Consider the following 21,412-nt stretch of genomic DNA (forward strand, 5'->3'; position numbering starts at 1 on the left):
GCTGGAACAATGCCATCTTTCTGCGTGTCGTCGGGGGGGCCTCAGATTTATTTGGCATTTTGGCATCGCTACCCGAGAAAAAAAACACCTCGCGGGAGGTTGCACAAAGCTTTGTGAGCCAGCAGCACGCGCGCGATGCCAAGATTTACCCCGTTGGGCATTTGGCAGTGCCACATAACAAAGACTGCATCTACCCACACGGCTCTGTGAACGGCGTGTGGGGGCTGCTTTCTTAGCAAAATGGCGCGAAGCCTCTGACGTACCTAACGTGCCCGGTCAGAATAATAAAATGGCGCGAAGCCTCTGGCGTGGCCAGCGTGCCAGGCCAGAATAATAACATTCTGTTTATCATCGAAAATGACTTATTTAAATATTGAGTCACTGCGCAGATAAATTGGCTCCTGGGGAGCAGGATGTGTGTTTTACAGCCACTGACATTATTAGATGTAGTTTGGCTGTTGATTTTATTGAGGAGATGACATTGGAGTTCATTATCGCTGTTCATTTGTCTTTCAGCTGCATTCTGCAAAGCTGAGGGTGACACTAAAGAAGTGAGCAATATACAAGTGCATAAATATGGTACGAACATGGCGCTGTGTGAGCTGCCATATTAAGTGCAGTGCAGTATTAAGGCATAGTCTGCGGGGGGACACTCAGTAAGAGTCCCTTTACTCCATAGTACGGACATTGCAATGTCATTGGCCTACCAAAATCCAATCACAAAGTTAGTGAGACAAATAGGAGCCCTGACAACTTTGTTAGTATTCCAAGTAGGGCGTGGCTTGGTTTTACTTATAGCATCATCACCCAAGGCATCCTTAAACTTGCTTCACACATGTTCCTAAGTACATCCCAGCTCGGGGCAGGCGGTGAAAGGCAACAGATATATGCACAGTATAGCAATGTAAACTCAGAATACAACTTCATGAGATAGATTAATCTCATATCTACAAAACCAGCCAACGGGGAATCGCTTAATGCACCAGCCTGGCCTGTGGCACAAGTGACTGTAACTGGCCAAACCTCATGAAAACATAAACCTATAATCAATCCAGGTGCAGGGTTTTCAGTTGAAGACCTGAACCACCAGCAGGTCAGCTCTCCCTCTAACCAGCCCCATATCCACCGAAACAGCATAAACCTGTGGGCAATCCCGAGGCAGGGCTAGAAGGCCTGGACCACAAGCAAACCAGATCTTCTGACCAGACCCATACCCACCTCTGATTCTCATGAAGACAGTTGAGAAACGTGGCTCTAGCTTATGGGGAAATCATTTCTAGCCATTCTTTCTCCCATAGGGCGAAGAAGGCTCCGGCGAATACCCCCCACCAACGCCTTACAAATTCCACTTTCATTGGAACAAGCTCCAGAATTATCTGGTTGAGATGGCCATGATTGAGGGGTACCTTCTGACTTTTGCAAAGTACCATATTAATCCACTGCCAAAAGAGCAATTGATGACAGAATGGTGGGCCTAAGTGGGAAGGGTCTGCCCAGACGTGAGTCCAGTGCTCACTGCGTCACTGGATTCAAGTTAGCCTGGCTGATGAGGGGTGATGCCTCGAAACTGGTCCCAGGATGCTTGTTTACGGTCCAGGCAGGACCTGGCAGTTCGGGCTGGACTGTACCCATGAGGAACAGGGTCTAGTCTAGACTGATTTGCATATGGCTAGGTCCAAAATGTTGTGGTGTGGTGAGCAAAAGAATGGTGGATTAAACCCAGTTCTTTGTGACTGGGGGTGAATGTTTACATTGGTCAGCATTCCATCCATCATATATTCCTTTTGTATTTTGATCCACTGCAGCATTAGTCCGAGTTAGAAAGGATGAGGCAATCTGACCAACTTGCGTACAGCTACGTGGAATGAATCATAGACCTTGTCGAGTGACTGAACACCTCTGCACTGGGAAAAAGAAGGCAGACTTGCCTTAGCTACACTCAGCCACAAAATGGAAACGCCCAACATCAGCATACTTCCAATACCCAGTACCTGGTGCAGTAGCTGTAGGAGTGGCAAATAAAAATTCCATTATCCAGCAGCAGGTTCAACCTGGATATCCAGCATACATCAGAAAGGAATGTTTGCAATCCTGAAACATACCTGTACCCAGTGCTTAATTTGTGAAAAATGAAGTGCAGGTGCTCAAATGTTTGTCAGAGGCCACACCTACTTTTCTCTGGCTCCGCCCACTTCATCCACTGGCTCCACCCACTTACTATATTGGCTCCACCCACATTTTCAAATGGCTCTGCTAAAAGTTAGAGGTAATATATATATCTGGCTGATCCGAAATTTCAGCAAGGGAGCCTTCCTCATAGTAAGGTTTTGATAGGAGGGTCCCTTGCCTTGTGAACATTTTGAAAAAGATTAACTCAAAAGTGCATTTAAAGCACAATGTTGTAATAAATTAGCTAAAATCACTAATGCATTGAAAAGGGACCATTTCAGTGCTGTATGTGCTGATTTGGTGAGAAAGGACAATACTGGGGTAGGGTATGCCATTGTTAACACTCTATGAATTCTAAGGTACAACTTTTACATAGCTTATGTGCCAAAATAAACCAAAATGTTGTTAAAACACTCTAAACGGAGAAAGTGAATAACATCATGCAATGTACTTGAATTAGTCAGTCATCATGGCACTTCCAGTGGCCGAAGGGGTATGTGGTTATTCAGTACACTAGAGTATTTTGTTAAAGAAACAATTGAAAAAAGAGGATTACCAAGTGGGCTTGTTACTATAGCTTAGACCCTGGGGGATATATGTGCATTTATTAGACACAGATTAGTTAAATAAAATATGGAACTATGCAGTTCTGTATCACACAGACACAACAGATTAGAAAAGAGGCATATATTCCAAATATGACTTTTTAATTCAAGAATTGTATCTTACCAGAAAGCTCAGCAAAATGTAATCTCCACCAAAAGGACCTAGAGCTACCTAGGCCAAAGGAATAGATAATGACGAGGCAGTTTGAATTTCACAGTATTGCAAGTCAGACTCATAGCTATTAGTGCAAAATGGCCACAGTCAGTGCCATACAAAATCTAAACCTATAAAGACAAAATAATGTAACATAAAGCATATAAATACAAATAAATATGTTCTAAAATGAAAAAGCAAGGTAAATCTTATAAAAACAAAATAAATTATATAAAATATAATAAATATAACATCCAAACCAAGAGACAGCTATAAGAAAATATTAAATAAATTGACACTGTCAATCAATGCAAATAAATAACCTATATAAAGTACACAACAATTAAATTTCCCCAAAAGTCCAGTAAAGCCTAACTTTTTTAAAATATTGCAATGACCCATTTTTCAGTTACACTGGGCTAGCATCTATTTTTCTAGAAAAGCCCACACACAGTCTAAATCACTTGTGCATTCCAAATCCTCCTCTTTCCTTGCTTTACTCCTAGTGTCATCAGCTGCTCTCCGTCCTTTTGCAAGCCATGACTGAACATAGGGGATTGGATTGAATCTCTTAAATGGTGGACCAACAAGATTTAAAAACATTAAAGAAGACATTGTTTCAGTCAGCAATGATGCTCTTGTAGATGTGCAAATAAGATTCATTTGAGAAAAGCCCCGCTCACATTCTGCAGTACTGATAGCAATAGTGTGCAAAGCAATCAAAAGCTCCTTGAACTGCCTTTTAATTTCTTTTCCTCCAGATTCTTTATACTCTCTGTACGCACGTATGGTTTCTCGGCTGGCAATGTTGAATCTTTTACACAGAGACTCAATGTCACTTTCACCATAAAGAACAGGTAGCTCATCAGGCCAGTACTGTTTGTATAAAACTTTCACTTCGTTAATCAGTGTCTCATAGTCAACCTTTTTGTCAGCAGAATTAGTACCGCCTGTAGACAACAAACGATTTCTCAGATTTTCTGCAAGGCTACGAAAAAACTGTCCCTGTTCAATGATTTTGTCAGTGGTCTTTCCTTTGTGCAGCATCACACCCTGGAATATATTTTCTTCCATTGCCTTTTTACACTGTGAGAAATGCTTTCCTTGCCGGTCTACCATTGCCTCAAACACTGCTATTTGCCGACAAATAGCTCAATGGGCATCAATGATTGTAGAATCACGTTTCTGTAACTCGAGTGATAACTCTGATAACTCCTGAAGAGCATCATACCTGAGGCCAAGATTAGCAACAAACTGGATAGATGATAATCGCCTTCCTAGGCCGGTGTACATATTTCGATTAGAACTGTCACGGGAAGCATCAACAGCTGCACTAGTAAAATGCTTGTAGAGAGCAGGATAAGCATTCCAAACAGCTTCTACTGTTCTAAAGCTTGATGCAACCCAACGAGTATCTAACACTCTACCTATTCTGCAGAGCTGAATGTCAAGAACTTCTGCACACTCCTTTAGCTCCAAACGGTATTTAACAGATGTGGCAAACAAAGAATATAGCTTGTCGAGTAAGTTTTTGAAGTGATTTGTAGCGCCAATATCTTTCATGACATCATGAACGGCAAGTTCCAGGCGATGTGCTGAGCAGTGCCAGGCTACAATATTGGGAGAGATTTTTTCTTGCAACCTCTTTACAACACCACTGTGACGGCCAAACATCACTGAAGCTCCATCACAGGCAACTGAAACCAGGCATTTGGAGAGAAAGTCCTCACTTATATTAATAGGATCTTTTTTTAGAGCAGACAGTAAACTACTTACTATGCCGTCAGCTGACAAATCACTCAGCTCAATGAGGTCAACAAAAATATTAGCTGGGGAGTCCATGCCAGGTAGCTGCATTCGCATGTACACAATTAAAGAACTTTTCCTATTTAACGCAGTGCCTTCATCTAGTAAAATACTTATTTTTGGGGAAAGTTCAATAATTTGAGCAAATATCTTCCTCTTCATTTCTGAGGATATGTGGCGTTGTATGTTTGAGCAAGCTACATTGGAGTGCAAAATTCGACCCATTTCCAGTCCATTCAACTGGTGGCAGTCTATCTCTGTTTCAAAACCATACGCTGGCCTGTTCCGCTTTGCTTCCTTATAAGCTACACGGAATATTCTGGATGTTGATGACATTTGTAAAGATTGAGCTTTTGCAGTTACTTGCAATAAAAATCTTTTTTTGCATTTTCTAAGATTTTTAAAGTTGCAACATGAGCCTTGCTTTGTGCATGTTCTCCAATCTTTTTTCTCAATGATTTTTGCTGTTGTCGTGGATTTGTGCCATATGCCTTCACAGTAGAGTCAGTCCATTCTTTGGACAATTTCATTCCCCTGGATTTCTCAGCACCAAGATCACGGACTTGGCGACACACAGAACAGCCAAGGTTAGGGCCTTTAACAATTAACCACGGATGCTTGCGTTGGAAATATATCTTTTGATCATGTTTCCAACCTTTAGGAAGAATGCCTTTCCTAAAAACTGTGTCTGAATGTGGTTTCAGCGATAATGTGTCAAATTGTTTGCTAGTGCTTGGAGTTTCCTCTGTCTCAGTAGCAATCTCCACAGCATGATACTGGTCATCTCGGAGAGGACTATCTTGTGTCTTTTCTTCTGTAGGTGTGATAACGCTGCTGCTAGTAGTGGTGTCCCTCTCATCTAGTGCCTTCTCTTGCACTTCATCTTCTGTGTTGTTCCCTTCATCCACCGGAAGTACATGGTCTTTTTTAGCTACTTTATTAGTAGGCTCCCCATCGTCTTTGGGCTTAAATTTTGTGAAGTAGCTTGAAATCTTCTTCTGCCCACTGTGTGACATTCTAGGGAAGCAAAGTGAAATAAAACATGCTAGACATGTGCGAAGTGTGATGTCAATTCATCTAAGTAATTACATGCACAATTATTTTTTTTTGCAGTTTGCTCCAAAGAAATTTATGCATCTGCACATATATTACCATCTACTGTCTACAACTGACTACAAGTATAATCAAAATGGATCTTACTTTGCCGGGTTTGCCCACCCAAATTCAGACCTTTTCCAATTCATACGCCTGCCTGCCCTGCAGCACTCTCTGAAAAGAGGCACAAAGTCTTTAAAGTTTGCCTCACTTTTAAGCTTTGGCTTCCTGTAGCAGTAGTATGACAACTAAAGCAGGGTAAGGTGGAAGTGTGCAAAGTTAGTTACACACTGTGATTCACAAAAAGTATTCATTAATTGACACTCAAGGCCAGAATGGGAACCCAAAGCAGCCCTGGCAAGTTTTGTTTGACCAGCCCCCATACAGTGCATAGCAAGCAAGCTTAATGACTGCTAGAGATGTTTGTATGGGGGTCATTCTCCCCTCAAGAACATTTTTTTGAAGAGAAAAAACTAAAATGGTGCACAACATATTTAGCTGTATCAACTTTCAAAGCATAGTAAATTGTACACCTAAATGAGGACCTGCATAGCCACCAAGGCCAGAAAGCATGGTAATCTCACAACTTGGAAATGTCAGACAAAGGCACCCAGGCCAGAAATCATAGAAACGTCAGACAAAGGCACCCAGGCCAGAAATCATGGAAATGTCACACAAAGGCACCCAGGCTAAAAATCATGGAAACGTCAGACAAAGGCACCAAGCCTCAGGCCAGAAATCGTGGAAACATCACACAAAGGCAGCCCGGAAAGAAATTATGGAAATGTCACACAAAGTCAACCAACCAGGCCAGAAAGCATAGAAACATCACACAAAGGCACTCAAGCGACAAAGCATGAAAATGTCAAAGAAAGGCACCCAAGCCAGTGGTGCTGGAACAATTTCTAGAGTGTTGGTGCTGCCCTCAATGTTACATCACTGAAGAAGTCATAAGATTGTGAAAAACCCAAACTTACACTAAGGACAAACACAGCAAATGAGCCTTGCTCATTCCGGCAGAGGTGGCGAGTGTGTGGTATGTTGCAGTAGATCATTTAGAAGCCCACTTCTTGTTGAGTGGTGTTGGTGTACTCAACTGTATGAACCAAAGCTTTCCACAATACTAAACTCACCACCCCAACTACCTCAACGTCCTGCTCTATCCAGTGCTGAGGTAGAATTCCTGCATATCAGCTGATGCTTTGGACAGTTGAAATACACAAGGGCACCACCCCAGTCCCAGGAAGACCCATCGTGTCCGGCATCGGTTCAATTTTGGAACCCCTGGCTCAATTCTGTGATGCTTTCCTGCAACCTCTGGTCAAACTCATCCCGTCCTATCTACAGGACACCAGAGATGTGCTTCGGCTTATCAATGACATGGATGGCAGAGAGGACATCGATCTCCTTCTGACACTCGACGTGGAAGCGTTGTACACCAATATACCACAACAGGCAACGCTCGAATCGGTGGACTCTCTCCTACGACAAGAGGAGTGGTTGTCCCCTACTCCGGTTTCCTTCATCATGGAATTGGCGCATATCGCGCTTACCGAAATTTTTTTCAAATACGAGTCCACCTTGTATCACCAGATTCGCGGGACATCTATGGGCTCGACCTTCGCGCCGAGCTTGGCCTGCATCTACATGGCAGCGTTTGAGGAAAGATGCATTTACCCCACTGAACACAATCCTTTCCGTGAGAATCTTACCTGCTGGCGTCGATATATTGACGACATCTTGGTGTTTTGGAAGGGGGACCGGATGACCTGTGAGGCGTTCTGCACCTGGATAAACCTACAAGACCCGTTCCTGAAGTTCACGGGCACTATTTCCAATGAATCCATACCTTATTTGGACCTCACCATAGTCCTGGAACCCACTACGATTAGTACCACTCTCTACAAAAAGGAGACAGATAGGAACAGTCTGCTGCCTTACACTAGCCATCATACGAGATCCCTGAGGGACAATTTACCATTCGGTCAATTTCTCCGCCTCCGGAGAAATTGCAGCTCAACCATCGACTTCAAACAACAAGCACGCTCCCTACAAACCAAACTCCTGGATCGAGGGTATCCCACGCGGCTCTTAAGAAACTCCACCAAAAGAGCCCTTAATAATAACAGAGAGGCCTTACTTGAGGTGCATCCCAAGGAACCAGACGATAAGATCACCTGCGTTACCTCGTTTACCAGGAACTCCTCATTTATCAAAAAAACTGTTAATACACATTGGGGCATCCTCAATTCCGCAGGGATGGAGTTACCACGCCCACGTTTTGCCTTTAAAAGGACGGCTAATCTCAAGGACACACTCATCCATACCCGTCCCAAGAAAACCTGCATCCAAGCTGTGAATACGCTCTGGGACCTTCCCCCAGTAACCGGACACTATCGTTGCGGTACTTGTGTCGTATGTCCACAAACCATCCAGGGCAAGACCATTGTACTTAATAACAATTTCACGTGGACATTAAACAAACATACGAACTGCAACAGCTCCAGGTGCATTTATGTTTTAATCTGCCCCTGTGAATTGTTGTACATCGGGATGACCATGCGTCCGGTCAAGCAGCGGATAATGGAGCATAACAGCAACATCCGATGTCATAAGACACATACTAAGCTCTATAACCATTGCAAGGACAATAATCATTCTCCGGAAAACATCCGATGGACTGTGATTGAGTCCTTAACACATCTTAACCAAAAAGCTCTGTTCAGATATGAACAGAGATGGATACATCGATTACAGTGTGATGATTTGGGATTAAACGATGGGGTGCCCTGGACTACTCTCGCCAGATAGTCACTATTCTGGACCTGTTGTCCACTTTTAAAGGCTTTTGTATGCTTCACCATACATCTGTGACCATCCCAAGATGGCGCCCACTTTACCTTTCCCGGACTGCGCTGTCTTTGAGCAAGCCCCTCTTTGGTGTCTACCTCTGCGCGCCGTCACCTAGCAACGTGAATAACACACCCCTCGTTGCGCGCGCAACTTTTCCATATCTGTTCCGGACACTGTCTGATTATCGTTCCGGTTGTCCAGACATCAGAAGCCGTGTGGGAAGGGTAGGTGCAGAAAAGCCAGCCTGCAGCGACCCGTGAGGTAAGGTATTGAGCCAAATAACCGGCCGCTACCTGCTATGACACGCAGTATTCCCGCTCCTGAACGCGGGTTACCGGATGGATTCCCCTTCCCCTGAAATATCCCACGGGATTCCTTTCTTTCCCCGCAGGATTCCCTCACTCGCTGCTGGCCCCACCTGGACAGCTTGCGAGACTTCATGAGGGATTAGTAAGGGTAAGTGTACCGCCGCTTTGTAGATTTACCCCGTTCACACCACCGGGTTGAAGAGGGCATTATATTTCTTGCCTTACTCGTAGCTAGACCGAGACACCCCACGCACGCTGGTACACACGATCACTCCACCAGCTTTGAAGTTACTATCAAAACAGAGTGTTAAACCACTATTTTTGGTTATATCTGTGTGGCATTTTACTGTTGAGGGCTTAAAACTTGAAGTCCACAATTGTTTGAAAACCGGTGTCACATGCTGCCTGATCACCCTGAGGTGCATTACTGACACTGGTTTTGCAGCGTGATGACACAATTCACCATGCACGCTGCATAGCCCAATTCACGGCACCTTCATTGGAGTGCATGCTATAGCGAGTCAGCATTGCAGCGTAATGCAGTGCGAGTCCCTCGTACGCATTAAGTCCATTGAAATTTGACCCTTTTCTCTCTCACAATAGCACCTGACGCAGTCACTTTCGAGACAGGTTACCCACTGGGCACGCATGTTCTGAAATTCTGAACAGAGGCACGAATACAATGTAGTAGAGCTAGACTAACCTTGTCGTCATTTGTGTCTGCCTTTTATTTTATTTCTTTTCAGTTCCCAGGAAGTCCCTTGCGTGGAACCATTTTTTGAACGACACTTTTACAGGTCGTATACCGGTGTCCTCCTAATTTGGAGGTTCCGAGCAATTTTATGAGCACGAAGGTCCTGATGAATCGCCCTTAGGGCGTGAAACATGTTGACCGGTTTTTTCACAATAAGGGTTGACTAAGGGTTGGTCTCATTGTTCACCACTCCTTAATACCCCTTTAACTTTTAATCAAAGCAGTGAGCCTGACCATTAAAATAATCGCCTACAGGACTCTACTGACTTTTTTTAACCACACCACCATGCTCACGATTGCACGTTTTTAGGCCCCTCACACACACACACCCGTTGGCCCAGAATAAAAGATCTCCGCCAAAGTGCAGCTTCCCTTGCTGCCCGACGGGCATTGCACCGCCAGCCTGCCGAAGGAGCAGGATACCGATGATGACGCTGGACGGTCATCGGCTGGGACTACAGTTGTGGTCCTGCCGGTAGTCTGTGTGAGGTATCCTTACATTCTGGAAAAAGGGTCTACCCCGCGCACTCTAGACCCCCTTACCACTACCTGTCTGATTAAGTGAGAGAGAAGACTGGTTGGGCTAACTCTCTAGCTCACCCTGGGGGAACTCTGTACACCACTTGTTGTTTGCTGCTTCCCAGGACAAGTACATTGGACCCCACTAAAAATTGTCCACCCTTATTCCCCCTATTTGATATCACAGTTGAATAGCTACCAGACATTGGTAGTTGTTATTTGTTAATGATATCTATGTAGGCATACTGGCATTGGCATAGTAGCTCAACGAAACAGCTGTAACGATTCAAGATGGCTTGACATAGGTCTTTCAAGCAAAGTGAGCCCTAGGGCTTAGCACTTTAACTTAAGACAATCTCAGGAATGGGCTGGCGAGGTGAGCTGGCATTCTTCGAAATGGGGAAAACGGACTTACTCAGATGATCCAGTAAGCAGATCTGTGCCTTGGGTTAGGTAAGGCCTCAAGGGCACTTTGCAGGCAGCATGTAGGCCTGTGCTGAATGCTAAGAGAGTTAAACTGCAAGCTATCTCAACTCAAGCCTCTCCCAGAGATGCTGTGCTGGCTGGCAGGGGTTCTTTATTGAGCTTCCTGAATCAGCTATTAGGTCTGTATCAATGAGGGATAACTTTACATCTATGTTCGGACTTGAGCACCTGTGCAGACTTATTTACCACATTAAAGTTACACATTTGAAAACGTAAACTTCAATGTAATGACATTTGGGAGTGAGAAACAAAGTCCTAAAATACTCTAGATAATTTGGACTACAGTTTAGTTGCAGGCTACACTAGAGATTAGAGAAATAGTTTGTCTCCGGAGCAAAATACAGTACATTTTCACATTGGTGTCCTAAAAATTAAAAACTTTGCTCAAAGTTGTTGAACAATCACCGACATGTAACGCCCTGTTTGGGAGCATTATGTAGCGGAGTACCCAGTTTCTTACATTAATTTCATTTAATAGCGCCTCTCATACCAGTTTAAGGTGTCAGAGCACTTTGCATCATTCACACATTGCATAAATACAATCCTATGTGTGTAACTCAGTATAGAGGGGATGTTACATCAGACAGGACTACAAGGTATAGGAGTCGCATGTCATCCATGATTGTCATTGTAGGCAATATAGTTTAGGAGTTCAAAGTCTGAAAAAGCCCAAATGCAAAATTCTAAACATACCAGCATTGTTAGGGGTTCCCTTCAATAAGAAGTGATTTCTACCCACATTAGACCCTTTTTGCAAGATTAGGATAAAGAAAGATTAGCCCAAAAAACATATAGCTGTAATATATAACTTGCCGTTTGCATGCAGCTCTTTGATGACAGACAGACTAGTTAATAGCTTGCTGTTCTATTGTAGCATTTTAACTTACAAACTGCAAGTAACAAAAGGATCTTTTCGGCAGAAGCAGTAACACACTGATCTATTTTACATTATATGAACTTTTTGATGTGCATGGTAAACGTTATTTGCAGCAGGTATATAACCCTGGCCTGTACTACCTGCCTTTCAAGCAGTCGCAGCTTCCCCTACACAAAGCTCCTGGCTGGCTTTCTCCAGGTAGACGATTAATCACCAGTTATCTTGACATTTTAATTTTTGCCTGAATATTACTGGAGCCCAGGAACTCGGCACCAGCTGCTTTGCCTTATGCTTTTTCCCTGAGAGCATATAAAGGACAGCATAGGCAGCATACGTTGGCCTTACTGAGCTGGTGCCACATTGTGTTGAGGATAGTGCGGTCTCTTTCTCCTTGCAGTAACAGTACGGGAAAGTGTATTATATATTGCTGAGATCGTTAAGGTACGTTTCTTTTAAGGCCAGCTCAGTGGCAAAATTGTGCTGCCTTCAAGGGTAATTAGTTTCAAGATTGTTTATTACTTGGGTACGGTAAGGGGTTGTATATGATTCCTGCTGTAGCACAAGAAGGTGGCTCTGCAATGCATTTGCGTCATTGCAAGACGAGCCCCTGACAAGTTAATTGGCCAGGCTCCCATGCCCTCATCATGCACATCTTAACTCATATACCAACATCACTTCTTGGTGCAGAGCCTGCTCAGGTGACGGATTGCCATTGGTTTCTTTGCAAGCAAGATCACCACACTATATTACTTCCCCTTATTTAACCCCGGGCCCAAACTCTATTACTTCCCCTTAATACCAACTCCTCTTATGTTTGATGATGAGGGCGGCTCTTATGCGACTTGCAGCTCTTCCAGGTAATCTCATACATGATACATCTGCCCTTAGCAGGCAATTCTGGCTCTGAGTCCACTAACTCTCTTGTAAAAAGGCACCTGTATTGACAGGACTGGAGGAGGTCATGGGGGGTTATTAGCACCAAAATCATCCTGTACTGATTCCACTTCCAGGCAGCCTGCAACTGCGCAACAAATAGCCAGTGAGTGCATACTGCTGGCAACAACAAACATGATTGTGCATCGATTCGTGATGATCAAACTAGCCTAAAGCCAGGGCATCAGAAACAACATTTAAGCAGTGTGACTTTCGAACATAAAAAAAGTGAATCTGTAGGCCTCACCTGCGCAGATTTATTATCCATTGCTATTTGCTTAAAAAAAAAAAAAACAGCCCTTAATGTAGTAGTGTAAGTCAGTCAGAACATTTGCGCATGTTGCAGCTTGCCTGGCACAGCCCCAGGCCGAGCCCCCACAGATTTTATGATCGTGCCCGGCCTGCCCTGAAAACGAAACCGAATCCTGCCCTGGGCCTGCAACATGTACTGATTTCACCCAGGCAGCCCGCAACTGCGCAACAAATAGCCAGTGAGTGCACACAACAAGCCAACAACAAACCTGATCGTGCATCGATTCGTGATGATTAAACAACTAGCCTATGCCAGGCAGGGCATTAGAAACAACAACATTTAAGCAGTGTGTGTGACCTCCGAACAAAAAAAAGTTAATCTGCAGGCCTCACCTGCGCAGATTTATTATCCATTGCTTAAAACCAGCCCTTTAATGTAGTGTAACAACTAACAAGTAAGAAGTAGAAGATTTGCGCACCGCACGCTGCAGCTTGCCTGGCACAGCCCCAACCCGAACCCCCACAATTTTATGAGCGTGCCCGGCCTGAAAACGAAACCGAATCCTGCCCTGGGCCTGCATCCTCTACTGATTGCAGGCAGCCCACGGCACAACTGCGTAACAAATAGCCAGGCAGACTTGACTGAGTGCACACTAAACATGATCGTGGTAACGCCCGGTCAGACTCCAGGCAGGCCAATCATCTTCATGTGATAATGTTGTGTAATGTAATGATAACATAACCCTCCCAACCACAATGATAATTAATTTTAAAAAAAACGTAATCCTGCGCCTGCGGCCCCCGCCGCCCCCAGGCCCTGCTAGCCCTGCCTCGCCTCGCCTCACCTCACCTGCCTCAGCTGCCTGCCTTATTTCGGAAATTCGGCCGGCGCCGGCCTACCCCCAGGGCCCAGGCCATCTTGTCCCTGCCTCCAGGCGCTGCTGTAGCAGTGGTAGGTAGACGGTCGGGTCGACCAATAAGTATTAAAAAACCTGACTCACTGATCTGGCCACCACCAGTAAATTAATCACGTTCACGCCACGGTTCGTAATGTAATGATAACCCTTACCCTCCCAACCACAATGATAATTAATTAAAAAAAAAAACGTAATCCTGCGCCTGCGGCCCCCGCCACCTCCAGGCCCTGCCAGCCCTGCCTCGCCTCGCCTCACCTCACCTGCCTCAGCTGCCTGCCTTATTTCGGAAATTCGGCCGGCGCCGGCCTACCCCCAGGGCCCAGGCCATCTTGTCCCTGCCTCCAGGCGCTGCTGTACCGTGGCGTGAACGTGATTAATTTACTGGTGGTGGCCAGACCAGTGAGTCAGGTTTTTTAATACTGTGATTGGTCGACCCGACCGTCTACCTACCACTGCTACAGCTGCTGTAGCAGTGGTAGGTAGACGGTCGGGTCGACCAATCACAGTATTAAAAAACCTGACTCACTGGTCTGGCCACCACCAGTAAATTAATCACGTTCACGCCACGGTTCAATCATTCTCACCCCACTGCCAGGCCCCCTGCCCTGCCTCGCTCGCACCCAGGTCGCCCTCACCTGCTGAGCATTGAGCACTCGCAGTCGCCGGCCGCTCCCAACTCCGAGTCGAGTCCCCCGACTCCCCCACCAGCAACTTTGGAGTTTGGGCGGGCGAGGGAAGAGGTGCGGAGTGCGGACGTGCGGTTATGCAGGGGCGGGCAGAGAAAATGCGCGTGCAATGCATTCAATTGCATGCAATCTGCGCACGCGTCACTTCCTCTGGCGCGCACAGCCCCAAACCCCGCAGCAAAGCCCTGCCCAGTGCCTGCCCCTGGCCCCTGCAACAAGTAACAAAAGTTACAATTATTTACAACAACAAGTCCCGGACTCCCGCCCAGGCGCCCACTGGGGCCCTGATCCGCACCGCGCCTGGGGAAGTGGAATTAATTTGTTCTTTAAGTAACTGGTGGGACCGGCCGGAGCAGAGAGCAGGGCAGCTCAGCTGTATGCTGCAACTGCAAGCATGCATCATCGACGTCGACGACCTGGTGGCTGGTCAGTCAGATGGCAACAGTGCCTGACAGTAATACACAGCAGCGCCACACAGCCACACTCTGTGTGTGCCTGCCAGAGAGTCACCACGCACCAGTCAGTGCGCAGACAGAGACACGCACGACTTTAAAAAATCAAAATGAGGCAGGAGAACAGGTGCACTTAATGCCGAGTGATAGACCCGGCCCCCATAATAAGTGCCGGTGCTGAGCACCGGCAAGCTCCGGCTCAAATTAAGCCCTGCCTGTACCAGTTCCTGTGCACCCACCGCAGCAGTCATGTAGGTTGCAGTCAAGGACGGATGGGAACTACCACGAGTTGAGCTGTGGAGGCCTGCTCATATATTCTTTGGTTAAGTAAGTGGCAGAAGCGATGTAATATATAACGGAATGGGCGGAATTTCAATTACGCTGCAGTATTTTGGGTTATTACTGTAATTCTGCGTTACTCTTTGATGCAGAATTAACGATAATTACTCTTTCTCACGTTATTTAGGGGGAAAAAAATCCTATCACGAGAGCTCATTTGCCGAGCACAGGCAGGTGCTTACTATTTGTGTTATGCTGCATTTAGCACTGTTTTTTAGCACAAAATGCACCCATGCATCTAATTTGGACACAAGAGTGCATTTGGTGCTAAGAAAATAGTGATAAATAGCAGGAGCAAGTTGGGGGGAAATTTCTAACCCAAGATCGCATTTAGCAAGTGTGAGCGGCTGCTCTTACTCGCTATTTGTGTTCTGTTGCATTTAACGCTATTTCCCAGCACAAAATGAATCCTCTCTTCCTGTTTGGACTTGAGGTGGCTTTTTTGCGCTGAGAAATAGTGCTAAACTGCAAAATCTTGCAGCATTCCTCTGTAATTCTGTGTGATTACACTATACGGAATTGCGTGAGTTACGCCCACCCCTACTTCAAATGTATGGCCCCTGCAGCAAGGAGCTTAAATATCAAGGGGGTCGCAGGTGCAGTGGTTCTAGGGTCCGTGGCTAACGGGGGACCAATACACCCCAATTGTGCTTGCTTGCATTAGGGCCCAGGGTACCTTGCTACCCTACTGATGGTTACACATTTAGGGGCAGATTTACAAGCACCTTGCGACACTTGTGCACTGCAGTTGCATTACTTTTGTGACGCAGCGGCGGCGTAAAAAATGTGGCCAATTTACAACGTGACGCATCTAGGGAGATGCATCACGTTGTAAAGCCCTGTGTCACATTATACCTGCATCAGGTATAATGTATGCAAGGTGGGCGTTCCCACGCAGGAAATCCTGGTAAAAGTGATGCAGGGAAATCTACAAGATTTCACTGCTCAACTTGTAGGACGCCACAGCGTCAAAACTTTACACCTGCTTGAATCAGGCATAAGGAAGGACGCAGTGTAGTGAGAATAGGCCTCTAAATGCATGCTTGTGACATGACTCCAGTAGTACGTGATTTTTGCCCCAACACATGCGTCAGAATTTCTGATGCATCTGTCAATCCTTGCGCCATAGTGCGCCGTATTTTAAATAAGGCGCATCCATGGTGGCGCAAGGGTTTCTCAGTGTGGCGCAGGGAAAGTGACGCATTTCTACAGATGCCTCACTTGCTTGTAAATCGGCCTCTTGGTATTATAAAGGAACCACCTCGAACGGCAACCACTTCTGACCACAGGCCTTGGTATCGATCACGTACCCGCCACATCACAAGTTATCGACTATTTTATTCGCTGTGGACTATTTAAATTGATAAAAAGCCTGTTTGGTGCTAAAAAAAACCTTAAAAATAATCAGGGACGATACACGCAACAACTGTTTCAGTCCCTAGCTGATGATGACCACCTCTTCACTTCATCCACCGCAGAATAAATTGCGTGCTTCCCTGGAGAGAAGGAAAGCCTCAGAAAAAGACTAAATTATTCTATTTTTAGCAACCGCAGACTGAAAAATCTTATCCGGCTCCCTGGAGAACTGGGCTTTGAATGAGCAACTGAATCTGAAATAACAGGCAGTGCAGAGATTAACTTAGAGCTGGCTGGGGCTCCATGCATTATGGGGATTGGGTAAATATTAAAGAGCGGGGCCCAGGAATGATCGTTTTAAGGGAAGGGGAAGGATCGAGGTGCAAGAGGGTAATTTGTAATTTTGTAATTCCAAAAATGCAACAAATTCCTGCGATAATCCAAAATTAGAGACAAGCCTCTGATATTATGTTAGGGTAAGAGATGCTTCAACAATGGCATGGCAGTTTTGTTAAAAATAAAGATAATTAATTATGGACCGTTTTTTATGTACGTGCACTGCTTCTCTTAGGGGGAAGTGTGGGGGGGGGGGGTAATCCCCAAATATCAAATTTAAAATAGGCCTGAGCAAAATATCTTTCTCTTTCATAATGGTGGGAATTTCATGTTACGTGTGTTACATACCATTCCTGAAATTACGTCATTAAGCCATGTTGCATAATTTTTGCAAAGTTTTGTTGCTGAAGCATGGGAGCATTGCAAGTGACCAGCACGCAAACAGCCGTTCTTCATGGCACTTCTGTTTTTAGCGCTATGTTTTTTTGCATCCATCCTAAATGGATGTGAGGGTGCGTTTCACACTAAAATATAACACTGTGATTGCCTTTTTGCATTTTGCTTCATTTTAACGATTTATGTCTTACTGTACAAATTAATACAAAAATAAATTATGTGAACTTCACACACTCTAGTTTAAATTATCGGCCTCCTCAAATATAGAGACTCAAATATTGACACGCCCAATATTGTCAAGGTAAATATATATTGAATTTGAATCATACATTTCTACTTCTTTATGGATGCTTACCTTGAAGATATTATGTAAATGGAGACTTTTTAGTTGATATATGTTTTAAAGAGCTTGTAGCGCGCACAAATACTGTGGAGTGTCCTGGCGGGAAAGTGGGCTGGGGTGGAGCAAGCAAGAACCATTTAGAAGAGCTGGCTGAACAGATGCGTCTTTAAGCGTTTTTTAAAAAGTCGGAAGTCTTGAATGTGCTGTAGATCTGGGGGGAGAGCATTCCAGGCCGCTGCTGTTTTTACAGAAAGCGACAGGAATCCCAAGCGTGATCTGCGGAATCGCGGAATGATCATCTGACGTAGGGCGGAAGACCGCAGAGATCGATTGGGCACATACAGAGCGAAGCGCCTCCTGAGATACACAGGACCTTGGCCATGAATGGCCCTGTGCGAAAGGGTAAGGGCTTTAAATTGCACCCGTTTGGCCATAGGCAGCCAGTGCAGATCCCGCAAATGCTGCCGAACACTAGATCTCCTAGAGATGTTAAACAGGAGTCTGGCAACAGCATTCTGAATAGTCTGCAGTTTTTTCAGCAAATACTCGGGTATGCCAATGAACAGAGCATTAGAAAACTACAAAGGGATGGCTCTAATCAGTATGGCTGAGCCGGTATCTAGAACAACAAAATGAGGATGCCAGTACTGATGCAAATGAATAATTAACAATTATTAAAACACTAAACCTGAAGTAAGATTCAAGGCTTGGAGCTGCTTAGTAGCTTTTATTATTTGCTCAATGTTAACAAAAAACAGTTGGTTCAAAAGTAAACAATATTACATGCTAGGTACAAAAATAAGGGGAGAAAAAATCTTTCATTATATCAGACATATCACAAGCATACAACAATCAACCATTCAGGGACAATGGGGAGAATAAGAGGTAATATATTACAGTGAACAATATTTACAGTGAACAAACGAACACAAAGATGCTGGAACAGGCCACAGTCTGCAGAGTATTTCGAAAAGTTTGACTAAAAATTATTTACATAAACTGTACATTCCTAATGAAAATTCAAATAATCACAGTTTTTGATGGGGTAAAGTGAAAAAATGAACACGGTAATGTACAACAACGGGTGATAAGCAGCGGAGCAAATCAAATGAACTTATCACCCAAGCAGACTTGAGGGTGGTGATGGGCCTACGCGTTTCGAATCCTGCTGGTCTAAGAGGATTCTCATCAGGGCCTTTGATTCTAAAGAAAGAAAAGAAAAGTAGTGAGAAAAAAGTATTGGAAAAGAAGTTTTACCAAAGGTGCATTTAACGGATCAACATCAGAATCTAGACTCAGTTGACACCCCCTCCTACACAGCTTACCAAGAGAAGGTGAAAGTACATCCAAATATAACTTTTCACAGCATCAAGGCTGGGGGATTTTTTGTACCTGAAAATGACCGAAGCAGACCTGAATTACATACAGGACTTTAATAAAGGTGGCTGAGAGAACTGGGACAAGAACTTTTAATATTACCTGCTGGGATACACACAGACGATGCTTTAACAGAGGCGGTGATCGCTTGGAGGGGCAATGGTGATACCTAAAAGGTTGTGGACATGCAAGACATTAGGGCAGGTTTCTTGCAGCTACTGCACGAGAAAGAAATGGAATGGCAGCAATTGGCCTTACCTAATATTCTAGAGCCTATATTTTAGGTCGCTGTCGCCATTAGAGTGGAAGTAGAATTTTTTTTTTTTTTTTTTTTTTTTTTTTAAATTTCTAAAGCGCGCAAATGCCTTACGGCGTCTCGGCGCTAATATTAGCATATTTCAGATTACGAGGGTTATAAGATGTTACTGGTTAAAGAGCCAGGTTTTAAGATGTTTTCGAAAGGAAAACAGCGAAGTGTGTTCCTTAATCTGAGAGGGAACCTGATTCCATAATTTGGATGCAGCCACTACAAAACGTCTGTCTCCCCATGTCACCTTTTTTGTTGGGGGGATTTGGAGCTGTTGGGCAGTAGATGACCGCAGTGTTCGGCTGGGTTTGTAGATTTTAAAAGCGTTTTTAAAGAAGTCAGGCCCATTATTTTTCAGCGCCTTGTAAGTGATACACATGGCCTTAAACTTTATCCTGCTTCTTATAGGCAGCCAGTGAAGCTCTCGAATTATGGGAGAGATAGAGGCATATTTTGGAATCCCCATGAGGATCCTTGCAGCGGCATTTTGGACAAGCTGTAGCTTGTTCACCACTTGTTCCTGTGCATTGAGCAGAAGGCCATTGCAGTAATCCACCTTGGATAATACCAAGGAGGACATTAAGGTTTTGCCAGCAGTAGGAGGAAGAAAAGGGAGCAGTTTCTTCACCATTCTCAAAGTGTAAAAAGAGGCCGAAACCACGGCATTGGCGTGACTAAGGAATGTAAGCTTGCTGTCAAAAAGCATGCCCAAGTTTTTCACCTTGGCTACTGGCAATGGGGGTATACCCAGTTCCGAAGGCCACCAGACTGGAGACCAAGACGGGGTTAGTTCGCCAAAAACCAATACCTCCGTCTTGTCGGAATTTAGCTTTAAGCAATTCTGGTTCATCCAGGTACTGATGGCCTTCATGCCTGCCTGAAAATTCGCTGCCACAGCTTCTCCGTTTTTGTGTATTTCCAGGACCAATTGTGTGTCATCGGCGTACGATGTTAGCCCTATGCCAAATGACTTAATTACCCTCGCCAAGTCCGACACGTAGATATTGAAAAGTGTCGGACTTAGCGAGGAGCCCTGGGGAACACCGCACGGGAGAGAGAAATCAGGGGAGCTGAAATTCCCCATCTTTACGGACTGTATCCTGTTGGCCAGAAAAGATGCTAACGTTGCTCTGGCCCTGCCCTGAATGCCGAGGGTGGCGACACGGTCGATCAGAATAGAATGATCGACCGTGTCGAAGGCCGCGGATAGGTCCAGGAGTATCAGGACAGCGGCGCCGCCCCTGTCCATGATAATCCTGACCTCTTCTGACGCTTTTATTAGAGCTGTCTCTGTCCCGTGGCCCTTCCTAAACCCGAACTGCGTGTTGTCAAGCAGATCGTTCTGGTCGATAAAGGTCGACAGCTGTTGGTTTATTACCTTTTCGATTATTTTTGAGGGGTAGGGAAGGGAGGCGATTGGACGGTAGTTTTTGGGCTCTAAAGGGTTTAATGCAGGTTTTTTCAGGAGTGGTGTTACAATTGCCCTTTTCCAAATAGCGGGAAATACACCTGTCTGAAATATAGCTTGGCAGATATTGGTAAGTACTGGGGCGATTACGTCAGAAACTGATTTAATGATACGTGGGGGGCAGGGGTCCAGTGGGGATCCTGACTTAACAGTATTTATGAATTCCATCATAGATGCAGGTGGCGTAAACGCCTCTAAGATTGGTTTTAATGGCCGAGGAAGAGTCACCAGAGAGACTCCGTCTGCCATCGGTATTGTGGTGAATTTATCGAAAATATCGTTAACCTTGGCCTGAAAGAAGTCTGCCACCTTATTGCAAAATGATTGGGATGGTTCGATGGAAGGAGGAGCTGGGGGATTGGCTAGATCTTTTACTACCTTGTAGAGCTGTCTGTTAGAGTTGAGAGCATTTTCTATTTGTGTACTATAAAAGGTGCATTTTTCGGCAGTGATCAGCTTTCTGTAGCTAGCCATTAAGGGTAAACACGTAGTGTGGCAATATGATTTGACCGACACTAGACTTTGAAGTACCTACAAAAAAGCCAACAAGGCGCTTGTCAGTATGATTCGAAATCTTGCTGGCCGTTAATTGCGTGCAGGTTAGAGAACACGCAGCGGCTTACC

General features: G+C 44.9%; 2 protein-coding genes across 2 annotated transcripts in view; one reads left to right on the forward strand and one right to left on the reverse strand.

The window, feature by feature from the left end:
* KCNJ9 (potassium inwardly rectifying channel subfamily J member 9) overlaps positions 1-21,412 on the forward strand; it is a 185,980-nt gene that overhangs the window by 102,840 nt on the left and 61,728 nt on the right. The gene's annotated exons all lie outside the window — the stretch shown is intronic.
* On the reverse strand, positions 3,355-4,340 carry LOC147673693 (E3 SUMO-protein ligase KIAA1586-like). The gene has a single exon (XM_086946405.1). The coding sequence runs from the start codon at positions 4,045-4,047 to the stop codon at positions 3,355-3,357; it is 693 nt and encodes a 230-aa protein (XP_086802531.1). The 5' UTR covers positions 4,048-4,340.

This window comes from Lissotriton vulgaris, chromosome 12 (assembly GCF_964263255.1).
Source record: "Lissotriton vulgaris chromosome 12, aLisVul1.2, whole genome shotgun sequence".
NCBI classification, from domain to species: Eukaryota; Metazoa; Chordata; class Amphibia; order Caudata; family Salamandridae; genus Lissotriton; species Lissotriton vulgaris.

Excerpts from the sequence above, each read along its gene's own strand:
- LOC147673693 (XM_086946405.1), bottom strand. The coding sequence starts at position 4,047 with ATGGTAGACCGGCAAGGAAAGCATTTCTCACAGTGTAAAAAGGCAATG.